The sequence below is a fragment of the Lagopus muta genome, chromosome 2 (assembly GCF_023343835.1).
Source record: "Lagopus muta isolate bLagMut1 chromosome 2, bLagMut1 primary, whole genome shotgun sequence".
NCBI classification, from domain to species: domain Eukaryota; kingdom Metazoa; phylum Chordata; class Aves; order Galliformes; family Phasianidae; genus Lagopus; species Lagopus muta.
The window spans coordinates 32,934,301-32,959,363 of record NC_064434.1 but is presented as its reverse complement, the minus strand read 5'-3'; the positions used below and the strand labels follow the sequence as shown (position 1 = coordinate 32,959,363).

Here is a 25,063-nt window from a genome sequence, read left to right as displayed (position 1 = left end):
ATGATAGCCAAGGTAATTTTTAAAAAACAGCCAGCAGTGAGTCATGCAACCTCTGAACAGCAAAAGAAAATGGGAGAAATCCACTGATTCCACCACTGATCCACCATTAGGAGCAAACATGATAGCCTGTGTCAGCAGAACAAGAAATAGGACAAGCTGAAAATAAGAACCACAAAACAAACACCTGTCATACAGGCAAAGAAGCAGCATTCTTTTCACTAAGAGGTTCTGTTCAAATTGTACTCCATGGCTGTTTAGAGGAGATAGCGATGAAAAATAAAGATCTTCAAGGAAAGAGAAGCTTTAGCAGCATACTGAAGAAAGGTACACAGACAACTCAGATGTCAGGTGCCACATCACTTAGAGAGGATTAGGCTAGCACCACATTTCCCATGGACAGATGCAAAACAAACAAACCCTAACAATTATTGTTACAGCAGTTTAGTAAGTAGCTTGTAGGACAGACAAATGTGAACACTCAGCATTCAACTCTTTCAATGATATAACTACAAAACAGAGGGGCTGCATAACTGTAAAGAAGATTCTTCAATGAGGATATCTAGTTACTGTAACCTCCTTGCTTCCTAAAAGGAAAAAAAGAATCTCACAGGAATGCAAATAATTAATGAAGAGAAATGTCAGAAGAGGAAGCTCAAGCATACAGCGCAGCTCTTGGGATCTGCAAGTAAAATACACTTACAAGCTACTCTTTTCTCTGATATTTACATTCGTTTTTACAGAAAGAACCATAATCAGATAATGCATGAATGGCCAGAAAGACAAGAAAAGACTTGCTGCCAAAAAACAGAAAGGATACATGGCAGAAGTGATACAAGGCAGAAATAAAATAATACCATCAGACTCAGCAGACTCACTCAGTTTCTCACTGTAAGGAAAAGAACTGAAAGCAAATCTCATGCTTTAGACGGAAGACAGTGACAAACAGAAAGGCAGATAAGGAGGGCACCTTGACCCAGAGACAGGGATCCACACAGTGCTGAGAGAAGAAATCAAAGCCCCCCCTGTGAAAAAAGGGACAAAGTAGTTTAAAAAAAAAAAAAAAATCCTCTTCTCTTTCTCCACATATTGTGAAGGTAAAGAAGGAGAAAAGCACAGACTCTACTTTAGATGAATTATTAGAAGAAGATGCAAGAGTCAGGTGAAATAGGAAAGAGTATACCAGAGGTCAGAAAAAAAGGTGGTAAGGATGCAGCAAAATGAAGGGACCTTAAAAATAAAGAAGCTGTTCAGGGAAAGAGGAGTTGTTAGGAGAACTATCATTAAGAACCCTTTTTATGTATTTCTGAAACAGCAAGACAGCATGAAAACACGGATCAGATACAGAGATTAGGCTAAAATTTCTTGCCAGTGAAAATATAGGAAAGAAAGTCATGGTGTCAGGGTGGAAGAATCCAATATTCTGCATGTAAGATAAGAATATTTTTTAACATTTGAAACAAACTTTCCAACACAATGCGACATTCTTAAAATTCTGAAGTTCATTTACATCCTCCTCTGAGGTACCAAGTCCTTTTTCCAAATATATTTCGCTATTTATACACATAAAGCCATCTTTCAGTAACCACACATACAGCTTACCTTGTCTCTATGAGTCAGCTGCTGACTAATAACATCTTCACAAATGCTAGAAGATGGTACAAGGTTGTGCAGCTGGTAGAAGAGCTCCACACTCTTCTGATGATGCTGAGGAGTTCCATCACCCAACTGGTCCCAGAGAGTTAAAGCAATATGCTTTGGACATGAAAACAGAAGTTGTAAGAGAGACAAGTGAATGAGTATCATACCTTGTTTTGAATCATAGAATCATAGAATCACAAGGTTGGAAACGACCTGCAAGATCATCTAGTCCAACCACCTTCCCATTCCCAGTACCACAAGCACTAAACCACATCTTGTAGCTCCTCATCCAGACGCCTCTTGAACACTGCCAGGGACGGCGACTCCACCACCTCCCTGGGCAGCCATTCCAGTGCCTGACCACCCTCTGAGAGAAAAAGTTTCCCCTAATGTCCAACCTAAACCTCCTCCGGTACAACTTCTGGCCATTTCCTCGGGTCCTACTATTTGCCTGAGAGAAGAGGCCAGACCCTTTCTCATCACAACCTCACTTCAGGAAGTTGTAGAGTGCAATGAGGTCTCCCCTGAGCCTCCTCCAGACTGAACAATCCCAGCTCCTTCAGCTGCTCCTCATAAGACTTGTGCTCCAGACCCCTCACCAGTTTTGTTGCCCTTCTCTGGATACGTTCCAGGGCCTCAATGTCTTTCTTGTAGTGAAGGGCCCAAAACTGAACACAGTACTCGAGGTGCAGCCTCACCAGTGCTGAGTACAGGGGGACGATTACCTCCCTGCTCCTGCTGGCCATACTATTTCTAATGCAGGCCAGGATGCCATTGGCCCTCTTGGCCACCTGGGCACACTGTCGGCTCATGTTCAGCCGAGCATCAACCAACACCTCCAGGTCCCTTTCCTCTTCAGTCATCCAACCACTCATCCCCAAGCCTGTAGCGCTGCATGGGGTTATTGTGACCAAAGTGCAGGACCCAACACTTGGCCTAAAGTTTTGTTCTGAACTATGCTGAGTTCTATGCAGTTATGGGAAATGCATATGATGATGGCTTATGACAAAGAGGCAATCTATAAAACTGTTCTAATTGTATGAACATACACAGCTATTTGAAACACTGCAATAGCCAACCACACAAAGAAATCCTGTTACGAGTCAGAACTCACAGGTATCTCCAGAAATAAATTTCCACTTGAAAATAATTAACTACATAACACACCCTGCTCCTGATTTACATTTGTAATTTAAAGTAATAAAGTAATAAGTAATAAAAAATGCAAAGCGTGGTTTACCAGAGTAATAAATCATGTATATCTATCTCCACTTCATATCTTTGCTAGTTAATGATTATGTTCAATCAGCTCTCACTTACGTTTGAACCTATAGTTTTGAAATTAAGTGTTCTCACCCAAGCAGCCAGTAAAACAATCACAGTGGGAAACATTACTACATGTGTTCATTTAGACATCAACACGGATTACAGCTGTTATCAGAACACTCAGCAAGGAAAACTTTTTTTATCAAATCAAGAATGACTACATGGCAACAACTGTCAGTCCTTATCAGTCAAGAAAAAAATATAAAGAAAGCATCAGTGAGTTGCTGCACAGTACCTTAAAGAAATCTGTCTTTTCAGCCATGTATCTCAGATTGCCTTGTGTAAGAGGAGGTCTGATAACCACAGCCACTCTTCCCTGGTTAGGGCTAAGAGGCTGAGCTGTTTCCACGTTGTTCAAATTTTCTCCAGTGACGAGTGCTACAGATTGAGTCAATCCAACCAAGTCCATCACAAGGGAAATAGTTACACCCTGAACACTGAAATCACTCGCTTGCTTGCAAGCATTCATTAAAGTCTGAAGCCAAAGTGGGGGCTGCACTTGTTCACAGTCTGAAATAAAAATCAGAGATATATTTTTATTTAACAACAATTTTGCTGTGAATTTTTTCTTCTATATTTCACAGCCATCAGCACATTTGTACTTTATTTTTCATTTTTCAACCTTGTCACCAAACCTGTTTAGCAAAGTGCACACAGGAGAGATACTTCCTGATATATCTGTCTGAAAAATTAGCTAATCAAGAACGTAACCTTGTAAGACTTCAAATATTTAGTAACTAAAAAACAGAAAATTTGAAGAAGGAAGGACAAAATACATTGTATAGAATTGCATCCACACAACTTCATACTTTAAGCAAAACTGTACTTTTCGTAGATGCATCTCTCTGCATTCACTGCCCATCTTCAGGGCGTTCTTAATCAGTAAATCATGTTTCAATAGTGCTGCTTATAGTCTGTAATAATTCACACACAAACATGAGTTGGTTCATACTTATTGTTTACATACACACAGAAACATATCCAACTCAAGCCTTTTCTGATAAAAAAAATTGAAAGAATTTACTGGAAACATGTAAATGTAAAAGTATCTGCAAAAACTGATACTTCCAGTGTCAGAAAATTGATCCTACTGGATCAGACTTTGCTTTCTGTGTTGGCTGTTGCTTTCTCCTTTTAACTGTTCCCACACTTAACACCACACACTATCCTAATAATCTAAGAGTTTTTCTCTGAATTCAGTGTCTTTATACACAGTCAACTCAAGTGAATAAAGCACCCCTCTACCTTAGGGATACCAAACTATTTTTTCTTAAACACCAGAAAGACTTCTTAATAGGTAAACAGTTCTACAATTAGATAATATGTCTTCACGTATGCCTACAAGGCACAAATACAGCATCTACTTAGAATTAAGGTGATTTCTAATTTGTATAATAATTCTGCCAAATAATTTAGAGCAAAAATATAGCTAACAATCCCACATAACATTCTACTGTTAACAGATACAAATGTTGTTTTGAGACTGAAGATGTTAAAAATGGAATTGAGGCAATAATAGCACACTTACTTGAGAAAATGAGAATGCAGCAATGGACAATATGCAAAATATAGCAGTACAGTTATATTCTCTCAATACAAGATTAATTTGGCTCCTTCACATAAATAACTGATGACACTACTGGTTAAAAGCAATAGAATCATCATCAATATAACTCAAAAGCATTTTCCATTCTCAGGAACCCTTGAATAATAACAGCTTCCACTGCAGTAAAGAAACATAGCAGTAGATAAAGAAAAGGCTGGTGCATGAATTACAAGAATTACCTTCTCCTGTTTTCCAGCTAGCCAGCAGAACCTATAGAAACCAGGGCTCCCTGGAAAGCTTTACAGTCCCATTCCCACTGCTACTCCTGTCTGCCATTCTGCACAGTTTATGTTCACATCTGAAGCAAAACCAAACTCTTTTACAGTTAACCTCAACCACCTGCAATTTATGTGTACTCCTCAAAGCTAAACTGCATAACAGACTCCGAATTCAACACTACAAATGAGAAAGCTCAGCTGGAAAATGAGCAATACAAATTTAAGACAATTAGCAAAGTGAATGGGATTCCTAGAAGTATTGCCTTCGTGTTCACGAGACGTAAGTTATTATTCAAGTTTTATGGGCTTTCTCCTTTGGAATTCATAAGACAATTATGATATATGGTGTATAGAAATGTAATAAGCAGGTAGCTGATATTTCAAAGTTCTCTCAATCATCTGCCACAACACTCAATCATTCAATTGTAGGCTGGTAGTATTTGAAAAATAATCAAACAAACAAACAAACCTCACCAAACCATTAATTACATATTTCATAGTCACATTATGCAAGATTATCACAAAACATTCCTGGATTCACCCAGTAAAAAGGAACACTTGAAAGTCTAGGTACTACTCTAAGGCTTCAGTTTGTATAATTCATATTTGTTATCCCAATTCTAATTGGTTTCAAATCCCATCCCAGCATCGTTCCTGAGGAAATCTATGAAGAAAGAGTTAACTTTCAAAAAGCAAACAAACCGATAAAGAAGGAAACTTGTATTTCTGAGGGAAATGGTAAACAGGAGCACACACAAAGAAGTAACACAATTATTTTAAAAATGTTTTGAAAGCAAGAACTATAGAAATGAAGAACAGAGTCCAGCTTACCAACTTCAGGCTTGCCAGGATGTAATTCTGAAGTACGGTTTCCCTCAGCAATGTAAACGGGAAAGCTTGAACATTCAAGATAAAGCTGACAAGCAGCAACAAAGGCAGGAAGGTATTCTTTTGGTGAATTTTTCTTGTTCATTTTTTTCACCTTAGCATCTCCTTGTGGTTCTCTATCCCATTTTGAGGTCTGTCCTTGCTCTCTAGCAGCGTCTACCAGAAGCTCTGTCCCTAAGGGCTGAGACGAGGAATTGCTCTGACTGATATACAGGTTGATAAATCTGGTTAGAAACTGTTGAACATACTCCAGACAACACTGCATTGCGGTCTTCTGTATCGTTTTCCCACTTCGAGTTGCTGTTCCCTGTGTTACTATGGAAGGAGGCTGTACAACAGTTTCCTCAGATCCCACGGTTGATGCTGTCTCAGTCTCTGAGGATGTGCTACCTATAATAGGAATGCCAGGTGCACCATGACCTTCATTTAGTGCTCTGTCAATGTCATCAGTAGTATCTGCCTGGTATTGTACAAACTCTGTGAATCCACTTTCTGATGATCGACTGCTTGGAGGATTTTCACCATCTTCAAACACATCATTAGGATTCTCGAGAGAAACGGATGGCACCTAATTAAGATAGAAGTTAAATGACTGTTTAAAATGGGTTATTTGTTAGTAAGAAAATATTTGTCACAGATGTATCACCCAGTTTTAAATCTATTCCTATAAACACATTTTCTGCAAAATAACATAGATTGTTAAGCGTTTTCATGGGCTCTTTCAGTAAGCTTGGCAGATCAACTGATAATAAACAAATCTAGTACTGTATGTGGACTTCCAGATACAAAAGAAGTCCACATACTGGACTGTATTAGAAGTGTAGCCAGCATGTCAAGGGAAGAGATGATTCCCTTCTGTACAGAAGTTTTAATGCCACATCTAGAATACTGTGCTCAAGTATGTGTACTGGAGGGAGCAATCTCTAACATATGGAAATCCTCATTAGAATAATCTAACAGTGCAAACAACTGTACAGAAGAAGTCACAGAATCTTCATTTTTGGAGATACTCCAAACCAAGTTAGATGCGATCCCAACCAACTCAACCTAGCTTTAAAGTAGAATCCAACTCTGAAATCATTCCTACTTTGAGCAGTGACCCCCATCTATCACTTGCAATCTCAGTCACTGCATGATGTTCCTTTACTTTCTTTAGCCGGATCTGCTGGAGAGGAAGGATTTCAGGGCATGCCACTTCACATACCTGAAGTGGTCTGGTTGCATGGAACACGTTAAACAAAAATGTTGGAAGAGAAATAATTGCTGGTTGATTTGTATCTTCTATTCCTTTATTTGATATTTATTTATTATTCTAAGACTTGACAATAAAACAACAGATAAGCATTAATCTGATGCACATAAAGTGAGTGAGAGGAGAATTAACATGTGCCAGATAGATAAGCAAAGCAGAGAACTCTTTCAAGTCCGGTTACTCTACAGGATCAGACTACTGAAGTGCATCCAGTGAACTTCAAACAGCAATTTTAGTTAATTACTCTGAAACACTTCCAAATCATAAAACTATATACATGTAATATTAAATCTGGGTAAAAACCCTTAAGAATCAAGACTTTTTTACCACAATGATGTAATTTCTTTTGATGATCCAAGTTTTATATGTATATTTCTTTATGTTAAACTAAATCTTATGAAAATTAGCAGTCCAACACTGACTTAGAAAATCTACTTCTCATTAAAGGAAAACAGATGAACAAAAGAAGTAAAATTCTTTTTCCCCTGACACTGCTCAATATAACATCACTTACCTTTTTATTTTCCCATTCTTTGATGGAGCTGCTGTGTCCACTAGGAAGCTGCAGTGTACCATCCATACCTGCAGAGAGCAGGGGAGGTTGAACCTTACTAAGGATCTTCGAGCAGAGTCTGAGAGAATCCGTAAGCTCAGACAAGTGCAAAGTGTGAAGATGGCTCGTCAGTGCAGAAATCATTCTGAGCAACAGCTGAGGCAAGTGCTCTGTCTGTATTTCAATGTAAGTCTCCTGAAAAAGAAATAGCACATCTCAGGTGTTGGAACACAAACTCCATCTTAAAATTATTTGCTATAACAATGTTACTGGCCATCTGATTAACTGTGTTCCAAATGCATTGAAAATTAAAAAAAAAAAAAAAAAAAAAAAAGAAAACGAAAACCTTAACATCTGAGAATAAGAACTACATACTTTCAAAAATTTAGAAAATTAACTTTACAAGCAAGTAACCAACAGATACACTTATTTCTTTCAGAACTGTACATCATGCTCACTACATACATGTTACAATGTATTTTAATAAGATTAAAGAATAACACTATTATTTTAATAACTTTAACATACGAATTTAAGAACAACAACAACAACAAAGATAAACAAAAGTGTAATAAGTATAAATAAATGAAAAACAGGCTGATTGCCATACCTGACACAGCACTCTCATGCTTCTAGTAGGCTTTGAAATGAGAAAGCAAAGAATTGAAGAAAGACAGTATAGAAAGCAAAACAGTTTCAACAGTCATTGCTACATTAAGCAATGCCAACAGATGATACATTATCATGACATTTAAAGGAGTCTTAAAGGAAAGTTGTGTATCTAACTGACAAATAAATAGTTACAGAAGACCATGCTTGTAATTAATACAGTGGCATTTTGAGAAAAGAAACAGAGGACAAACAACAACAAAGAAGTTTCAGGTATAAGCATCATAACTTCATTTAAAGATGCCCAACAATTAAATAAATTTAACAAAGCAGATATGCTATTTCCGTAGACTTTAAACATACAGTATTCCAGTACTAGCAACAGATAAAGCAGTTCTTACCAAAGAAACTATATCCAACAAAAAATCCACTAACAAGCAGAAATTTGTCAGGGGTAACTCAGATTGCTCATTACCACCTGCAGGCCCAGTTTGAAGTCTGGCGTGTAATGTCCTCCTGCAAAATTCAAACAAAGTTTAAACGTCATTTTTTTTTCTCCTCTTAAATGAACCACATTACTGCAATACAAAGCTGTGCACACCAAAGACAATCCTTAACAGAAAAAGGAGACTCCTTGTTTGTTCGTAAGTACCTCACTTGACCCCACTGTGACTTCTACTGCAAGCACGCAACCATCCTTTCACTGTAGAAGGGTCTTTATTCATAAAATAACGAAATGCAAGCTGAAGAAAACTGCATTTGTACACCACCACTTACAGCAACATTTAACGCCACAAGCATGGTCACCAATAACAGAATTAAAGGAATGGGGCTACTGAAAATTGTCATTTTGAAGAGATCAAAAGCCAAGGCATTAAAAATTTAAGATAAAAATAACCAAAAATAAAATAAAAGGCCCATGAAGCTTTAAAGCTGCACAAGATGAAAACAAAACAAGCTCATCTGAACATTCACTTCACTGTCAAATACCTGCATTGCTTTACTATCAACAAGATGACTTTTATAATTTAGACAAAACAAAAACATCCTCTGAAAGCATGTTGCTATCTGAAAATATGATAAAGGATACCAGCAAAACAATTTGTTTCTCCAATTCATTCATGAGGCTGGTGGGATGTAAGTTCAGCCAAAGTTTTGTTCAGCAGTCAAGAAAGCTGCAATGCTTCCAGGTGCAGTCTCACCAGTGCAGAGCAAAGGGACAATCACTTCCCTAGCCCTGCTGGCCACACAATTCCTGATGCAGGCCTGGACACGGACAGCCTTCTTGGCCATATGGGCACGCTGCTGGCTCACATTCACCAGCTGTCAATCACCAACCCTAGCTCCTTTTCTGCCAGGCATCTTTCCATCCACTCTTCCCCATGCCCACAGCACTGCATATGGCTGCTGTGACTCAAGTGTAGGACCTAGAACTGAGCCTTGGTGAATATTGTGACTGGACTCAGCTCACTGATTCATCCTATCCAGATTCCTCTGCAGTGAATTCCTACCCTCAACAGCCCATCCCCTCATCTAGATCTGATAAAAATGTTCAACAGAACTGTCTCCAGCACTGAGCCCTGGGGAATGTCACAGGTCAGTTGCAAATGAATCTAAACTTAATTCATGTGGACTCTCTGAGCCTGGTCAATGAGGCTTTACCTCATTCTTTACCAAACTGTATACTTTTCCAAGCAATGAGCAGCCAGCTTCTCTAGAATACAGTGAAAAACTGTGTCAAATGCTGTACTAAAATTCAGATAAACAACATTCACAGCTTTTCCCTCATCTATTAAGTGGGTCATCTTGTCACAGAAGACAAGCAGGTTAGTCAGACTTACAGCCTAGATGATCACATTTACATTAGGTTAAATTCTATGATGAAAACAAAAAGAAAAAAAAAACCAAACAACTATAAAACAAAAGATAACTTCAATTTTACATACACAGAGAGAAAGTATTATTTCCTACCTACAACACTCTTCAAACCAACGAGCAATGTAATCCCACATATAATAAGGCTCAAAGGAATTGAATAGGAGATTGGCAGTTTTGATCAATTCTGCTGTTTTCTTGTTTTCCCTCAGTTTGCTAAAAGAAAATAAAAGAAATATTTAATATTTTTATGCTTCATTTCTGAGTTACTTAACCACATGTCAAGTTCATCCATCAACAATTGATACTGATGAATCACCATCTCCCCCAGCTCCAACCCTGCCTTAGAGTTCAGTACAGCAGTAGGCCCAGTACACCCATGTCTCTGTATGGTTGCTAGCCTTCCTGTCTGTTTTCTCATTATCTCTCCCGTAGTTGTTTCTTCCACACTTGGGGCTTCCCTCTTCTGCATTTTAAGACAGACATCAGAAACCTTAAAATACTTTTTATACTTCTCTCTATCTTCAATTTTATTCTATGATACAGCCAGCGAAAATACTGAATTTCAGCTGTATCGAGCAAACATTTTTGTCATGGAAAAAAGAAAAAAAAAAAAGGAGTAAATTTCATTGTAAAAATTGAAGAAAAAAAAAAACAGAAAAAAAAAAAAGCAATATCCCTGCAGCACAGAGCACAGAAGTTGCAATTGCTATCAATAGAACCCATATCAGAAAGAAAACAAGGTCACAGTCTCACAGGCTTTGCAATCATGGCCTAGATACAGCATGCTTTCAGACACAAAAAGGCTTTTTTTGTTTAAATACAAAATACATTCCACGTATCATTCACCTGCTCAGCTGCGTGTGATCTTTGTTGAAAGAAGGCTCTGCCTGAAGCTCCAGCTCTGTTTTGCACTGTGTATATAATGTTCGAAATACTTCAATCAACACATCCTCTAGGATGGCAGGGCCTAAAGTGAAATACCAGCAATTATAGTCTTGTCAGTTATAACACCATAGCAATCCACATGTGAAACTTAAATAATTAGCTAGCTGTGGTTACTGAAACCACAAAATTCCTTCCGTTCAATTTCATAAACTATATACATTTCAGAAAGGTTTTTTTGTTTGTTTGTTTGTTTTTTGCTTTCTAGAAATAATCAGGCAATTACAATAACCAGAACTATAATAAATCACAAGAGCAATTTTTTTCCCATATGTATACAATGATTGCTTGCACACAAACACATCTAGTTCAAAAGCAAAACACATTAGCATAGCTCATGTTCAAGCAGACTCCCAGGTATTATTAGCTTCATTGAAATATGACTTCATAGATTCCTAATCAGAGGTAGCTTTTAAACAACTATTTTGGAATACCTGCTCAGAAGCTAACTCATGCTGTTAATATACAAAAAATATACTCAAACATTTTAAACCAAATTACGCAAGATAAAACATTCTGAACATTTTCCTTTTAAATTGAGGCATGTTTTGATTAATTCCAGATAGAAATACAGGATTTTTTTTTCTTTTAAATACCATCTGCTGAGATAAACTCTGAATTTTAAGGGAAAAAAAAAAATTAACAAACAACAATTCTGAGATCAGTTGATTAGTTCAAAAAGTGATCCTGATGAAATATTTGCTTTCTGGTCATGTCATTTAGCCTCATTTAACTGCCTTCAGTGACAGTACGACCATTGAGTCAAGCTGAAATCTCACTAGCTTCTTCTGTGTCACTTTGCTGAAAGAATTCTCAGAGTGTCACTTACCTTATAAAAACTTCATGTGCACATTGCCTCTCAAAAAATAAACTGGCCCCAGAAAATACAAACTGACCCCAGAAATCAAAAAGTATCAGAAAGACAAGTTCTTGTCAGATACTTTGTTCTTGGTAGTCTGTCTTAACCACTTTCTTTTCAGGTTGCACCCTTACAAGTGATGCATTTTTAAGCTTTTATTACTCTACCCTCAAATCTTAGGGCATACACAGAAAATTCTGCTAATTTTTAGTCACCTTTAAAACTGTTGTAATAAAAAAAAAGGCTTAATTGTTGTCAGTTCTTTCATCTTACCTACTTTCATTCTCAGTCCTTTGCACTTACCTGCTGAAAACTGCATGTTAACATTTAAAACAGTGAAAAACAAAAATAAAAATGAAGTAATACTTGCTTCCTTACAGATAGTAATTTTGTAATGAAGTGTTTTGTCGCTAATATCTCTGATCTCTATGTGTACATTAGCAGAATGACCATATTGTTCCCAAAAGCAACACCCGAGATTTAAAACAGTAAAGTCACTATTTGAATAAAGAAATGAGAAATAGTGTATTTGCATTTCTTTCAACATGCTTTTTTTCTGCCTATGACTTCAGCTTTCTGTTCCCTGTGGTGAACGTAGAAGAAAATGACTTTGAATGAGGATAAATCTAACAACCACATTAAATAATTGGCTTGGAAGATCTAGAAATCCAGCTAACCGGCTGATACAAATGCTGTCATTAGGAATACAGCTTTGTTTTAAGTTGACCAACAGAAGAAAAAAAAAACAAGAGTTATGCCAAGTCATGTAAAACAAAATAAAGACTAGAATAGGAAAATGAAAATTACCCAGTTCAGGCTTATCCAGCAAACTGATAAGAATTCGAAAAGGCTTTAAGTCTTGCATTAACGTGCTTTCTTCTCCATGTCCGTTAACTTGTAATATTCCAGTCATGGCCTACAAAGAACAATAGTGTAAGAGAGAAAAAGAAAAACCAAACAGAAAACAGTTTTTGAAGAAATCAGCAGGGCTGCATATAAATGGAAAACTCGCAGTACTGGAAACCATTATCTCACTGCAGCTCATTGTCTCCAAGTTTTAACATTTTCTCAGTTTTGCCAAGGAGATAAAATTCTCATCTACAGAAATATTAACAAGTATATACCATAAGTCAAAAGAAAATAGAGAACACCCAGTAACATATTTTAAATAGGTAACATCTCACAGCTTCCTGAAAATACAAAAGACAACAAGAAAAGTAATGAAGAAACTTGATGAGAATGTAAGGTAGGCAGATGTAGAATTTAAGGAAGAAATAAAAAAGTAATCTGTCCATCTATCCCACAAAAATCTATGTTGTACATCACTTTCTTGACTAAGTTGAAGAGACAGCAACGACAATTTCAAAACAAACAGAAAAACTGAGTTTCTGCACTGAAGCAGTTTAGAGTATAAGCTGTAGAACTAAAAATAGCCCAACTAAACTGCTACAGACTCAGTTCAGTTTTCTCTGTTGCTGACATTTTTTATTTTTTATTTTTTTTAATTTTATTTTACAGCTTCTGAAGAAGAGAAAGAAGGAAGAGAGGAAATGAGGCAGGAAAACAGATTCAGCTTTTATATCCACTATAAATCAGGTGGTATAAGCCAATATCTTGAAAGAGAAATCTTTTGTACTGCAATGTGCCTTTGGAAGGTCAGAATTCTTATTACATTATCTCAGTGAATAAGATGGGAGGAATAAATGAATAAGAAGACATATAGAGAAGGCAGCAAAAAAGAATAATGTTTTTGAAATCTTCTCAATGACAGCAAATGGTTTTTACAAGGCATATGTAATTCATATTATGTAGACCAAACAATTGCTTTTGACATCATGAAAATGATTCAAAGCAAACAATATAAGACAATGATCATTGCCAAAAATTGTCACTTCCCAATCTAGTGTAACAGTAGGGCCTGCTTAAAGATCTACATCAACTCTACACTGCTTGTAGTTTTTTCAGACAGGAAAGCTTTTATAACACTAAGACACACATACAGATTTAGAAGGACAATCAGAATTTTCTAACAAGTGCCAAAAAGATGCTAAAAGCCTACCAGATTTTGTACAGAAAGAAAATTGTGAAGAATTTCTGAATTATCTGCCACAGGAGGCAGAAAGATGACAAGAAAAAGATGAGAGAGGGCCAGCAATGTCCTTGCTTCATTAGAATTCAGGTCACTTTCTCATCAGTAAAACAGCAGATCTCATTAACTTCATTTTAAATCGGAAGTGCTTATTCTCCACTGGATTTCACCTTTAAGTTGTTGAGAGCTAAATATGCTTTTGTCAGCAAATCAGATTGAAATCCTCACTGTAATTCCTATACATAGTACTGCAATTCTTACTATCAGAAAAATTCCAACTGTAACAATTTGCCCTTAATAAGAAAACTTCTACCTGATTTAAAGATCAGGCACAGCATCTTGAAAGACATCTGTATCCTCCAATTACTGTGAGAGAAGAAACACCAGTCCTTGAGACCTGGTAAACTCAGCACATTTAGCAAGGTTTTAAGGGTCAAACAGCATGACAGTCAACTATCCCTAACTATCAATGGATATCAATGGACAGCCAAAAGAACCTTCTCCTTGCCTAGAGGGAAAGAAGATCATTTATGCCCAGGCCTTCTGAGGAATGTTTACCTAATCAAAATTTTATGATTCCCAAAATATAGGAATTTTCTGAATCTACATCAGTGAAAATAACTCTCCAGTTCTGTCTTGTTATGTGTTGGGCTTATAATCAAATATCTTTCATGCGTGCTGCTTTCATGGAAGAATACGACAGGCAAGAATCTAATATCTGTCCTGATCATACCATCACTTTAAAGAATGACATTACCTTATATTTATTACATGTTTCATTGAGATGGTTTCAGAAGAGGAGGACAAAATACCACAGTAAGACAGAAATTGAAACGTCAACTCAAAAGACAAGAATAGTAACTTTGATCATTATCTACTTCTATGTGCTACGATAAAATATTGTATGCCTACCTGGACTAACATTTCCTTAGAGAAGGTGTTGAAATAATAAGTAGCATGCTCCTCAGGATTGCTGTGCCTTGTACTTCTGGGTCCTATAAGGGCACCATTGTTATCAAAACCTTAAAGGAAACAGAAGACAAGGCAATAAATACTTGTCTCTTAATAGAACATTTTGTCAATTTCTTTAAACTACAAATCAACACACTAGCACTGATAACTTACCAAGATGATGTCCAAGTAATGTTGGCAAGAGAGAGATGATTTAAAAGAGTTTAATATAGGAACTAATTGATACTTCCATACAAGCAGTTTGCACACAAGTTACAGAATTTAGCTTCACACAACACCACCAATCAAATTACTTATCACAAAAAGAGTCCAAAGCCTGCATAGTTCTAGGAAAACACTCTAGGACTATGTCTCATAAGAATATATCAGTATTAATAATAAGAGAACACAGAATTTGGTATTTTAAATATAAATAGATAATCACTAAAAACACTCTGATATGACTAAAATACCTATACAGAAAGAATATTAGTCATCTACTGATCATTCATATTCCAAAAAAGCAACTTTATTATTATAAATTTAAAAGAAGCTAAACTTTCACTTTGAAAGGTTTCTAAATTTTACCAATTTATTTTATTATTTTTTCTTTTTTCAGAAGAACCAAGTGAATATTTACTCCATTCCTCAGTTCTTGTTCAGAATTAACAAAAAAAAAACAAAAAACAAGGAAGGAAAGCCTAAGAAGATTAATTCCAACTTAAAACAACCATTGTTATCAATGGTTAAGCTAGCATGGGTTCAAAGAGACAGAACGTCATATTTACATCTAGAGACATAAGAAGACATCTCCAGCTACAAAACAATAAGGAGGAATAGCCAACACCAGAATTAAATAATCTCATGCAGAATATAAGAGTTCAGAGAGTCCTCAAATATAACCGACTCCCTTACGCACACACAAAAAGGAGCACAACATCAAAAAAAAAACCAAGCATAGCCATATTGCCATTTACTCTCTCCAAAGATAAGCAAAATGGAGGCACCAGCAATTCATAAAACAGGACCAGAAAAATTCATTTTGAAACCTTTTTCTGAAGTTTCAGCATTTTTCTGTGGAGATAGCTGTAGAAACTTACACAACTGAAAAAACACTGATTTTTAAAAAAGCATGAATTATCTTCTTCAATGACAGTAGATGATACATCTAATCCCCCAAACTTAGCTGAAATGTTGGTACAGTGCTTAATTTGGGAATTACTGTTCTCTAAGCTGGATAATGTAGGTATCTGAATGCATGATTGTGCATTTCACTGTCGTTCTTCAGAAGATGAACACTTTGCAAGTCACAGACTTCAGAAGTTATTAGGGCATTAATAAAGATTTTAGCTGAAATTAGTATACCTAGTGGTATCCATTTGGCAATAAGTTATGTGAATTTGAAATACAGTATTAAAAATAAACAATCTATTTAGTTCTATAAACAGCAAAACTAAAGAAATACAGAAAGATTTTTTTTTCATGTTAAACCATTAAATCCCTGCAACTTCTTCTGCAACAAAACTAATTCCCATATACAAAATTTTGCTGATCTCATCCCTCCCTTACTACTTTCAGTTCTCTCTTTCATGTTCTCCGACTATTTACCCACAAGCTACCTGCCTTTCATGTCATATCTACCAGCTGGGAAATATACAACAGTTGCTGGGAAGGGCTCTGGATAGCCTGAGAAGCTCAAAAGTATTGGCTGGTGAGCTGGAAAGCTAAACAAAAAAGGTAAAAGCAGAACATGAAACAGTTTTCCCTCCAGTTTCTCTCCACTCAGTCTCCAGATTCTACAACAGTTTTAAGAACTTACATGTCAGAGGTGCTGACTTCCATATTTAAGTGCTCTGACAGTGATCATAAAGAAAAATAGGCCAGCTGCATGCAACCACCGATTTCATTTTCTCAAAACAAGACTGAATAAAAGTATTTTTTTTTTTTTAATTTTCTCGTTTTCTAAATGTTACCCAAAGTAATTACTAAAGTCTTCTAAACATCTCTTCTTCTCTATCACTCTTTTTTGACTATCATCTGCTTTCATAGAAAAGAATAAACACGTATTACATTAGTAATCTATCATTTGATAGAAGTGAAAGTGTGTGTCATGTCATCAGCCCATTTGCACTCCCAGAAAGGGGTTGAAGTTCTGTATTAGCACCTTGAAGACCAATTAAAGTGATTGGTGATTTGTTAATCCAACCACACAAATATTTAACAAAGCCCGAAGTTAAGGTTTGCATATTCAGTCCTCCATCAATATATTATCAACACACTTTGACACTGTTTCACTTTCATCCCCTCTCTTTCCTACTATGCTCCAACTGTCCGATGCTGTAATGCCTGTTATCAATTCTTCCATTGTAAGATCTTAGGGAGACAAAACTTGCCTTTCAATGTCCACTTATGCAGGCCTATTACACTGGAATTTCTTCCTGAATGCAGCCCATATAACCACTGCTACAAGAAAATGCACAAATAATTTATGTAACAGGAAGCAGTTCCAGAATGACATTCTTCATTTGTTATGCCAACAGAGAAGGATGCTGCTTTTCTTCCTAACAATACAAAAGATATTTCCCTTTTCCAATAATCATTTTCTCTGTAACACAAAATGCAGCCAATGGACAAATGATTTTTCTTCAACTTTCAGTCAAAAATAAAACAAATTACCTAATAAAACAAACCTACCCAGCAGCCATGCATAAAGCCTTCGGTTGAGTGACATATCCCTGCGCAGTACCACATGTAGGGCTGCTGACAAAATTCTGATCATGTCGGGACGCGTTGCCTGAAGAAGTTAGAAACATGACTCAATTTAATTATGAAAAGTAACACTTTTTCTAATCTGGCAGCTTAGCATACACAAAACCAGTTAATTTCATGTTCCAGTATGCAGTTGTTATTTGAATAGACTCTTAGTAATAGCATGCACCCTTTACGAACAGCAAAAATACTTGACTTCATTAACAACTCATTTTTTTTCTAATTAATGAAAATACCTTGTAAAAAATCCTATGAAGCAAATTACACTAACATCTAGTTAAAAAATTAAAAAGCTATTTAAAATTCTTTAGTCTACCCATTATTGTTTTTGAAGGCTTTTGTAAATCTTAATATTAAAATCAGAAATAAGCATCCTAGTATCTAAACAGACACAAACATACTCATGTAGCAACTGATAACACAAACAGTTCCATAAAGCAAGAACACAGCTCTTTTTACAGCAAAGTAAGAAATTCCCATCATTTCTGAGAAAGTATGAATCAATTTCATGTGCATATATTAAAAAATAATAATTGAAAAAAAAAATGAAGAAGAGACCTTATATCAATAAACAAATCATCTTTAATTCTCTCATGTTCTGAAGCACTTATTCTAAAAAGATCAACTTTAACTGCTTTTCAACACTTAAGAACTGAAAACAGAACATGAACAGGTAACTTGTTTGCAGATGAAATTAGGACAAACTAAAAGCTCTTGATTAACACTACATTGGGTTTGCGGACACAAAAGTTAAAAGATAATGCATAAAGTTAGAAAGAACAAGGGCCAAGATCGTGACGTGAGAATAACCAAATCTATCAGAGCAACTCTTACACATGAATCTATTTAATCATGGAATAAATCATTAATAAATATTTCTAAGTGCTGCTAATAATTAAGCAGTAGAGTACACTTAGGAGTCTGCTAATTAGTATCTCTTATATTAATAGCCTACCTGGCTCATGTGGAAAGGAAAACAAAAAAGGATAAGGTCCAGCGTGCTCCGTTGTACTAAAACACTGGTATCCTGCACTGATGTGCTTACTGCTTCCACCTGAAGTAACAGAATTGTTGCAAGTAGATGTAACCGAACATTCATAAAATAAAAATAGTCACTTATAAATGCAGTGATATGTATAACATAGCTATTTTTAAATAATTTTGAATAATTACACAAGATAAAAACAGAAATAGTTATTTTATCACTGAATCATAGAATGGCCTGGGTAGAAAAGGACCATAATGATCATCTAGTTTCAACCCCCCTGCTATGTGCAGGGTCACTAACAACTAGACCAGGCTGGCCAGAGGAAACACAATCAATAGATTCCATGAACTATATAAACATTAAATTTTTGCTCTATAGTAGCAGTATATTAAAGAACAAAACAACACTATACATTCTTCAAAAATACAAAAAAACCCACATTTTTAACTGATGAGTAACGAATGGACAGCTTTACACAAAACCTAAGCAGTTCTGAAACATTAATTCAGCTTTGCAACATTTATCATACCCCCAAAACATCACTTTAATTGGAGGCAGAACAAATAAATGCACTTTTTTTTTAATTTAATTTATTATTTTCAAAGGCTATATTCAAAGATACAGAAGACATTTAAGCCACTCTGGAAGTATGTTATTACATAACCAAGCCTAACACCGATGTTACTGGTGTCAATAAAACATTACCATTAATTCAATATCACTGCCAATTATATAGAGTTGATCTTCCATTGAAAGCTTCCTATTCAAATGGGAGAGAACGTAAGTGATTCCAGGCAAGCGAACCGCAGGGCTTGTGAGAAGACTACCCCAGAGAGCACTATAGAACGCCGACTGATCCACAGCTGAGGCAACCTTCTCCAACAGTGTGTTTGTTCTACAAAATAAAGTCATCAGCTGAATTAGGTCATGCATCACAGTCCTTGCCACTATCCCCAACTCTAATAAATAAATAATCAGGTCTTACAGGAAGACTAACACTGTATTTTGGGTGGCTGATCATGTTCTGAACCACTGAATGCAACCTGGACACAATGATCTAACCTAGCAAGCCAGCCTGGCTTGCAAAATGCTTCTGCTTGCCTACAGAAAGTCTAACTATTCCTCGTGTTCAAAGAGGTTTTTCATCTGCTACTTAAGGCAACTGTTGCTAAACACAGAACAGGAGAGCACATCTACTTAAGGATACAGCTTTTGTTCCCTCATTCCTTGCACCAAGCACTTCTGGCAGTAGTGCATAACAACCATTTGAGCAAGAGCAATCCCTTCCATTACCCTCATTTCTGCCATCTCCTTGTGGCACCTTCACACAAGTATGACAGACCTGGGACGCAAGCAAAGTGCCTCCCCCCTTCCCCCCCCCCCCCACCAGAGCAATGGAAACTACGTAGCAAAGAAGTAGCCCCTTACCCACTGAAATAGGTATACCAACTACACTGTATCTACAGGAAAGAGGTACTGTTACAATTGCGCTTCATGTACAAGTTGAAATAACCCCAGCTTCTGGAGCTCCAAGCAACATTCTTGGAAATACCCAGAATATGTCAGCACATTAACAATTCCACTAACACAATGACTTGGAGTGCAACTCATCCTTTGCTTTGTTAAGATCTCAATGCACCAGACATTATGGTCAAGATACCCAGAAAGCCTAAGCCCACTTAAAGTAAGAATTATTACCTCCCAGGCCACTCTGCTCAAAATATACTAATAACCTATGCAGACACGTGGATCATTGCTGTCTGACTCTAACGTAGGTATTTTAATGATACTTTAGATATGGTAAAGAATAAATCTTAACAACAGAAGCTTAGGCTGCGTCCTGAATTCAGTTACATGTTTTATACTACGACTACAGCAAATATAACTTCAGTGGAAAGAAACAAGCAGTAAGTTCACAGAATCCCAGGACGGTTAAGGCTGAAAGGGCCCTGTGAACATGCGGTCCAGGCGATGTCCAAGCAAGGATACCCAGAGCAGGGTGCAAAGGAACACATCAAGACAACTTCTGAAGAGCAACAAGGAAGAGACTCCACAGCCTCTGGGCTGTCTGAGCCAACACTCCATCACCCACACAGTAAACAAGTGCTTCTAGACTCTAGACTGGCTCCTAGTTTCTCTAGTTCCTAACATGCTATACATCTCCAGAACTGAATTATAACACTAAGTCTACTTACTGTCAATTCTCTTTCAACATCAGGAACAATTAACAGTTAATCTATCATAAGTAATGTTAGGCATCTTCCATCGTAATGCTCAGTTGCAATTAATATGACTGAATGAAACTAAATGTCATCTCTTAAAAAAAAAAAATTAAAAAAAATCTACAAATATGTAATGAAAAGTTGCAAGAAAAATAATCAGTCATATTGCTTTATTAGCATACCCATTCTTACCTTTCATAGTATTCTGACCCCTCCTCTAAACCAGGCAGAATTCCAGTTAACAGTCCTTGCAGACCTGGTTTCAATGTTTTCCCCAGAGGGAGGTAGTAAATCTCATACAGACTCAGCAACGTTGGCTTGACAGACATAGCGGCATTGGCAAGGAGTGGAAACAGCCCAGAACTGTGGGGAAAAATTTCTATATACATACATATATATTTGGAAATTGCACAAGTGAGACAGTTTATGTTTACAATGAAATACTTAGAGGAAAAAAAAAATGTTTTTGAGTTTAACTTGAAAAATCAAAGTTAATGAAAGCTACAAATATAATAAGCTAAATAAAGGAGAGCTTTCTAGATACTAAAAACATTTTTGCTATTGGTACTAAATGTAACAGATGATTACAAACAACATCAGTAATCAAAGATGTGTGCATATAAATGCAATCTTCAAAATCATTGAAAACTGATGTTAAGAGACTGAAGACCCTTGTCTCAAGCTTTTTTTTTCCTTCCTCTTGAAACTGCTCATTCATCCTCTTCTCTACGTGTCATGAAAGATATTCCTGTAGATCTACTATTAAAAATCATTTTGGATTTTGGATACAAATTTTATATGTTACAGAAAAATGAAAGCCTTTGCAAATTGCAGAATTGTGTAATTTATTTTTGCCTTTATCTATAGGAAATGCTGCCTTATGATTCTCAACTGGTTTGTTTTTCTTACAGAAAAGGTCTTTTTGTTCATTTAAAGCACTATTGCACAGTCTTCCTTCAAGATCCTTAGACACAGTCATTCTGCTTACATGAAAAATACTGGAATCTTTGATAATGCAACAATGTAAATGTCTTAGTCTCCCCCCAAGCATCAGCAACAATGGCTCTTAGTTACATTACACAAGGTAGCATTTTTCTCTGTCCTAGAACTTGTTGTTACTGAGATACTGCAGCTACTGAAATCAAAGCACAAACAAAAAAAAATATTGAGCTACAAGTTCAAAAAAATCAAAAAACACCAACCAACATAGAGCTGAGATTCTTACTTCCAAAAAAAAGCAACTATTTGTGAGTATATTGCCCATGCAAGACAGAATAGCTGAATTTAAAGTACACAATTTGTTTCCAAGCATTAGTATACACTTCTGCTACCTCACCAGAATTCTGTTTTAATTCTACAGATTCTCAAATTGATGAAATTTCAATCTTTAGGGATAGCTGAAAATTAAAATCCACATGTGACTCCGTGTGTGCACACTTATATTGATTTCTTGCATATAACTAGCTGACATCCTGCTTTTCATCTGACAGAAACTGCTGGAAGTTTGGGAATCAGAATATTTTCACAACACTTTCTTTTCAAGGTTCTTTCACCTTTGTTATCTTCAATCCTAGACACTGACAGTAAGATGTTTGGTACTTGCCCAGCATTCTAGCAAAAGAAGCAGTCTTTCTGTACCACTGCTTTGATTGCTCGGAAGAGTAAATTTCTCATAATAAGCTATACTCAAGTAATGGAAAAAAAAAAAGTAAATACATTGAAATAAGTTTTAATACTTCAATTGCTGAATATATTTGCACAGCTTTGTTTACTTCAGTGAAGAAAAAATAAATTCCAGGTTTCTTAGCAAAATAGAGCTTGTTCCCAGGAAAATTTAGGCGACCTGTATGTCTTCTGATATACAGTATTCAGAAGAACAGTATTACACAAACATCAGCAACTTGAGAAGAAGAAATTGCTTGATTCTTGCCACATAACAAAACAATACTATTAACATAAAATGCAGAAAAACAAGCGAATTTCAATGACACATTTGGAACAGAGTTCCTTAAACTGAAATACCTGTAGAGGAAAAGATCTTTGGCCAAACGTTTGGGCCCAATGATTTTGAAGATGATTTCATACGTTTCAAGAGCCTTCCGATGAACTCCACCTGGCAAAGCTGGATGAAGGCATTGTGCTAAGCGCTTTCCTATAGTCAGCTTTTTAGGAACTACCTGGTACTTTGCATTGTTCTGTAGTACCTGATAAACAAATCAGTACATTAAGAAAAACAGAACAAAACAGGTAAGTTAAACATCATATGCATATTTTCCAAATTAGTTCCCAAACATGTTCACTAAGTCACAATACACAGCAAACCAATCTTTCAAGATGTACTTTGAAGCTTTTTCTTTGCAATGCCTCCCACCTGTACAAGACATTTGCTACAACCAAGGCATTTAAAACTTCACTTGCAACAGGCTCCACACTTACAGCTTATTTGCTTAATTTTTCCAGGCCTTTTCGGCCATAATCATGCTGTGGCAGTTTAGGATAAAAACAACACTCTACATTCATCAAATACACTGCCAGTAGCTCAGAGAGAACTACTAAAATTACCCCCCCCCCAAAAAACTCACAACAGAAAGGTTCAAAACTGCCATAAAGCAAGGCAAGACATAAGTTTACCGCTGTCTAAAACTGCATGAACACTTCAAGACAGATTCATATTTCTGTCCTTTTATTTTTTGTTCCAAATATCATGGCTTTCTCTATGAAAGGCAGAGTTTATACAAAGGAACTATCCCACTGACGCTGCCAACAGAATTGTTGATCTTGATTTTCCATAGGATTAAAAGCACAGTATATAATTGCTTCAGATCTGTATTTTTCTGTTCCAAATTCTGTACAGCTTCACATTGGTAAAAAGTGCATGTGTAAAGGGAACTTCATAACCCTGACTGAAGATGCCTGGAAACTCCTCAACTGATCAGAACAAGATCTTTCAGAACTTGAACACCTAAATAGCTATTAAAGACCACACTGATAGTACACGTTGATACTATTGGCATGAATCAAAATAGTATTTTCTGGCCAACAAGTGGTTTACAAATTCTGTAACTCAGAATATTAAAATATTTATATTCAAACAGGCTTCTATCTTTCAAAATATTACCCTATTATACACTCCTTGTCGATTCCTGATTTTTTTTTTCCCAAAGGCACCCAATGGACATACCTTGTTCAGCTTTCCAAGTGCTGATATTAAATCTGCCCATTCACTGGAATATTCAAAGTTCTTCAGTGCTTTGTCAACTGCTGCTACATAGTTTCTGTACTTGGAATCTGTCAGTAGCTCCAGCTCTTCTGTGTTCATCCTCCCACAGTGTCCCCACTAGAGACCAGCTTGTAATTCATGTACAGTCATTACCTATTCAAAATACATAAGTGAATCAAAACACAGACACATTACTAAAACAATTTTGTTCAGAGAACAAGACATTTTCCTCATGAAAGGCATGACAGAAATATCAAATTGAAGTTAGGCTATTTACAGCAAATCCTACAAAAAACCATACATACTGCCCACAAATATTTAAAACATATCCTAAAGAGTGCATTTAGAACCAAATCTTCATAAAAAATAAGAGACATTTGGAAAATTAATGCCTTGCCCCTCGCCCCAAAATCTGTTTATTCTAAACAACACAAGAGGATTCTTACTTTATTTTTCCCCACCCCTGAGTCCATCAGCAGAGGAAAACCAAACAAAACAGAAAGAATACCTACAAAAAACAAACCAAAAAACCACCACTCTGCCACAGCTCAGCCCTTCTGAAAACAGAGAACACCACTTCATTTATTTTAGAATTACTTCCAAGTAGAAGACTGAAGCACACACGTTAGGACACACATTATTCTGAAGTACTTTCATGCCTCAACCCATCTACAACGCTCATATTCCAATTCAGAAATACCACCCTACTTAGTATTTTTAATGATCATTCACACACACCAAAAATATAAGCCTAGTAGTGCCCTGTAATCAGAGGCTTTTGAAATTTTCCCTGTATATTTTAATGCCACGTTATTTACATGAGGCAATTAAGATGTTCTATTTTGTGAAACAGCACCTCGTAAATAATTTATGTCCTATGAAAGCATTTCATGAAATTCCAATCACTATTTTTATTTTTTTTCCTCTTTCTCTCTCTCTCTCTCTCTCTCTCCCCCCACACACGCACACACACACTTTTAATACTACTTCAGTCTCGAGCACTTACAATCCATAATGGGAAAGTCAGTTCTAGCATTTCTATGAAAGGAGACTTT

At 36.3% G+C, this 25,063-nt stretch overlaps 2 protein-coding genes across 10 annotated transcripts in view; both read right to left on the bottom strand.

Annotated features, from left to right (window-relative positions):
• DOP1A (DOP1 leucine zipper like protein A) overlaps positions 1-25,063 on the bottom strand; it is a 63,087-nt gene that overhangs the window by 26,233 nt on the left and 11,791 nt on the right. For 5 of the 9 annotated variants that reach the window (XM_048934839.1, XM_048934838.1, XM_048934844.1 and 2 more), the window contains 16 exons: positions 23,970-24,161; positions 22,811-22,992; positions 20,981-21,151; positions 19,272-19,461; positions 18,534-18,632; positions 17,504-17,603; positions 14,771-14,880; positions 12,577-12,685; positions 10,815-10,935; positions 10,062-10,181; positions 8,492-8,606; positions 8,092-8,121; positions 7,443-7,676; positions 5,620-6,244; positions 3,200-3,474; positions 1,600-1,752 (listed from right to left, as the gene is read on the bottom strand). In XM_048934839.1, coding sequence (XP_048790796.1) covers positions 1,600-1,752; positions 3,200-3,474; positions 5,620-6,244; positions 7,443-7,676; positions 8,092-8,121; positions 8,492-8,606; positions 10,062-10,181; positions 10,815-10,935; positions 12,577-12,685; positions 14,771-14,880; positions 17,504-17,603; positions 18,534-18,632; positions 19,272-19,461; positions 20,981-21,151; positions 22,811-22,992; positions 23,970-24,107 — 2,772 coding nt within the window. In that variant the 5' untranslated portion in view covers positions 24,108-24,161. The remainder of the gene's footprint in view (positions 1-1,599; positions 1,753-3,199; positions 3,475-5,619; positions 6,245-7,442; positions 7,677-8,091; positions 8,122-8,491; positions 8,607-10,061; positions 10,182-10,814; positions 10,936-12,576; positions 12,686-14,770; positions 14,881-17,503; positions 17,604-18,533; positions 18,633-19,271; positions 19,462-20,980; positions 21,152-22,810; positions 22,993-23,969; positions 24,162-25,063) is intronic. The other 4 variants (XM_048934845.1, XM_048934841.1, XM_048934842.1 and 1 more) reach the window with 2 other exon arrangements.
• Positions 15,453-25,063, bottom strand: part of BCKDHB (branched chain keto acid dehydrogenase E1 subunit beta) — a 1,150,961-nt gene continuing 1,141,350 nt past the window's right edge. Inside the window, exon 11 of the mRNA XM_048934904.1 lies at positions 15,453-15,463. The gene's annotated coding sequence lies outside the window, so the exon portion shown is untranslated. The remainder of the gene's footprint in view (positions 15,464-25,063) is intronic.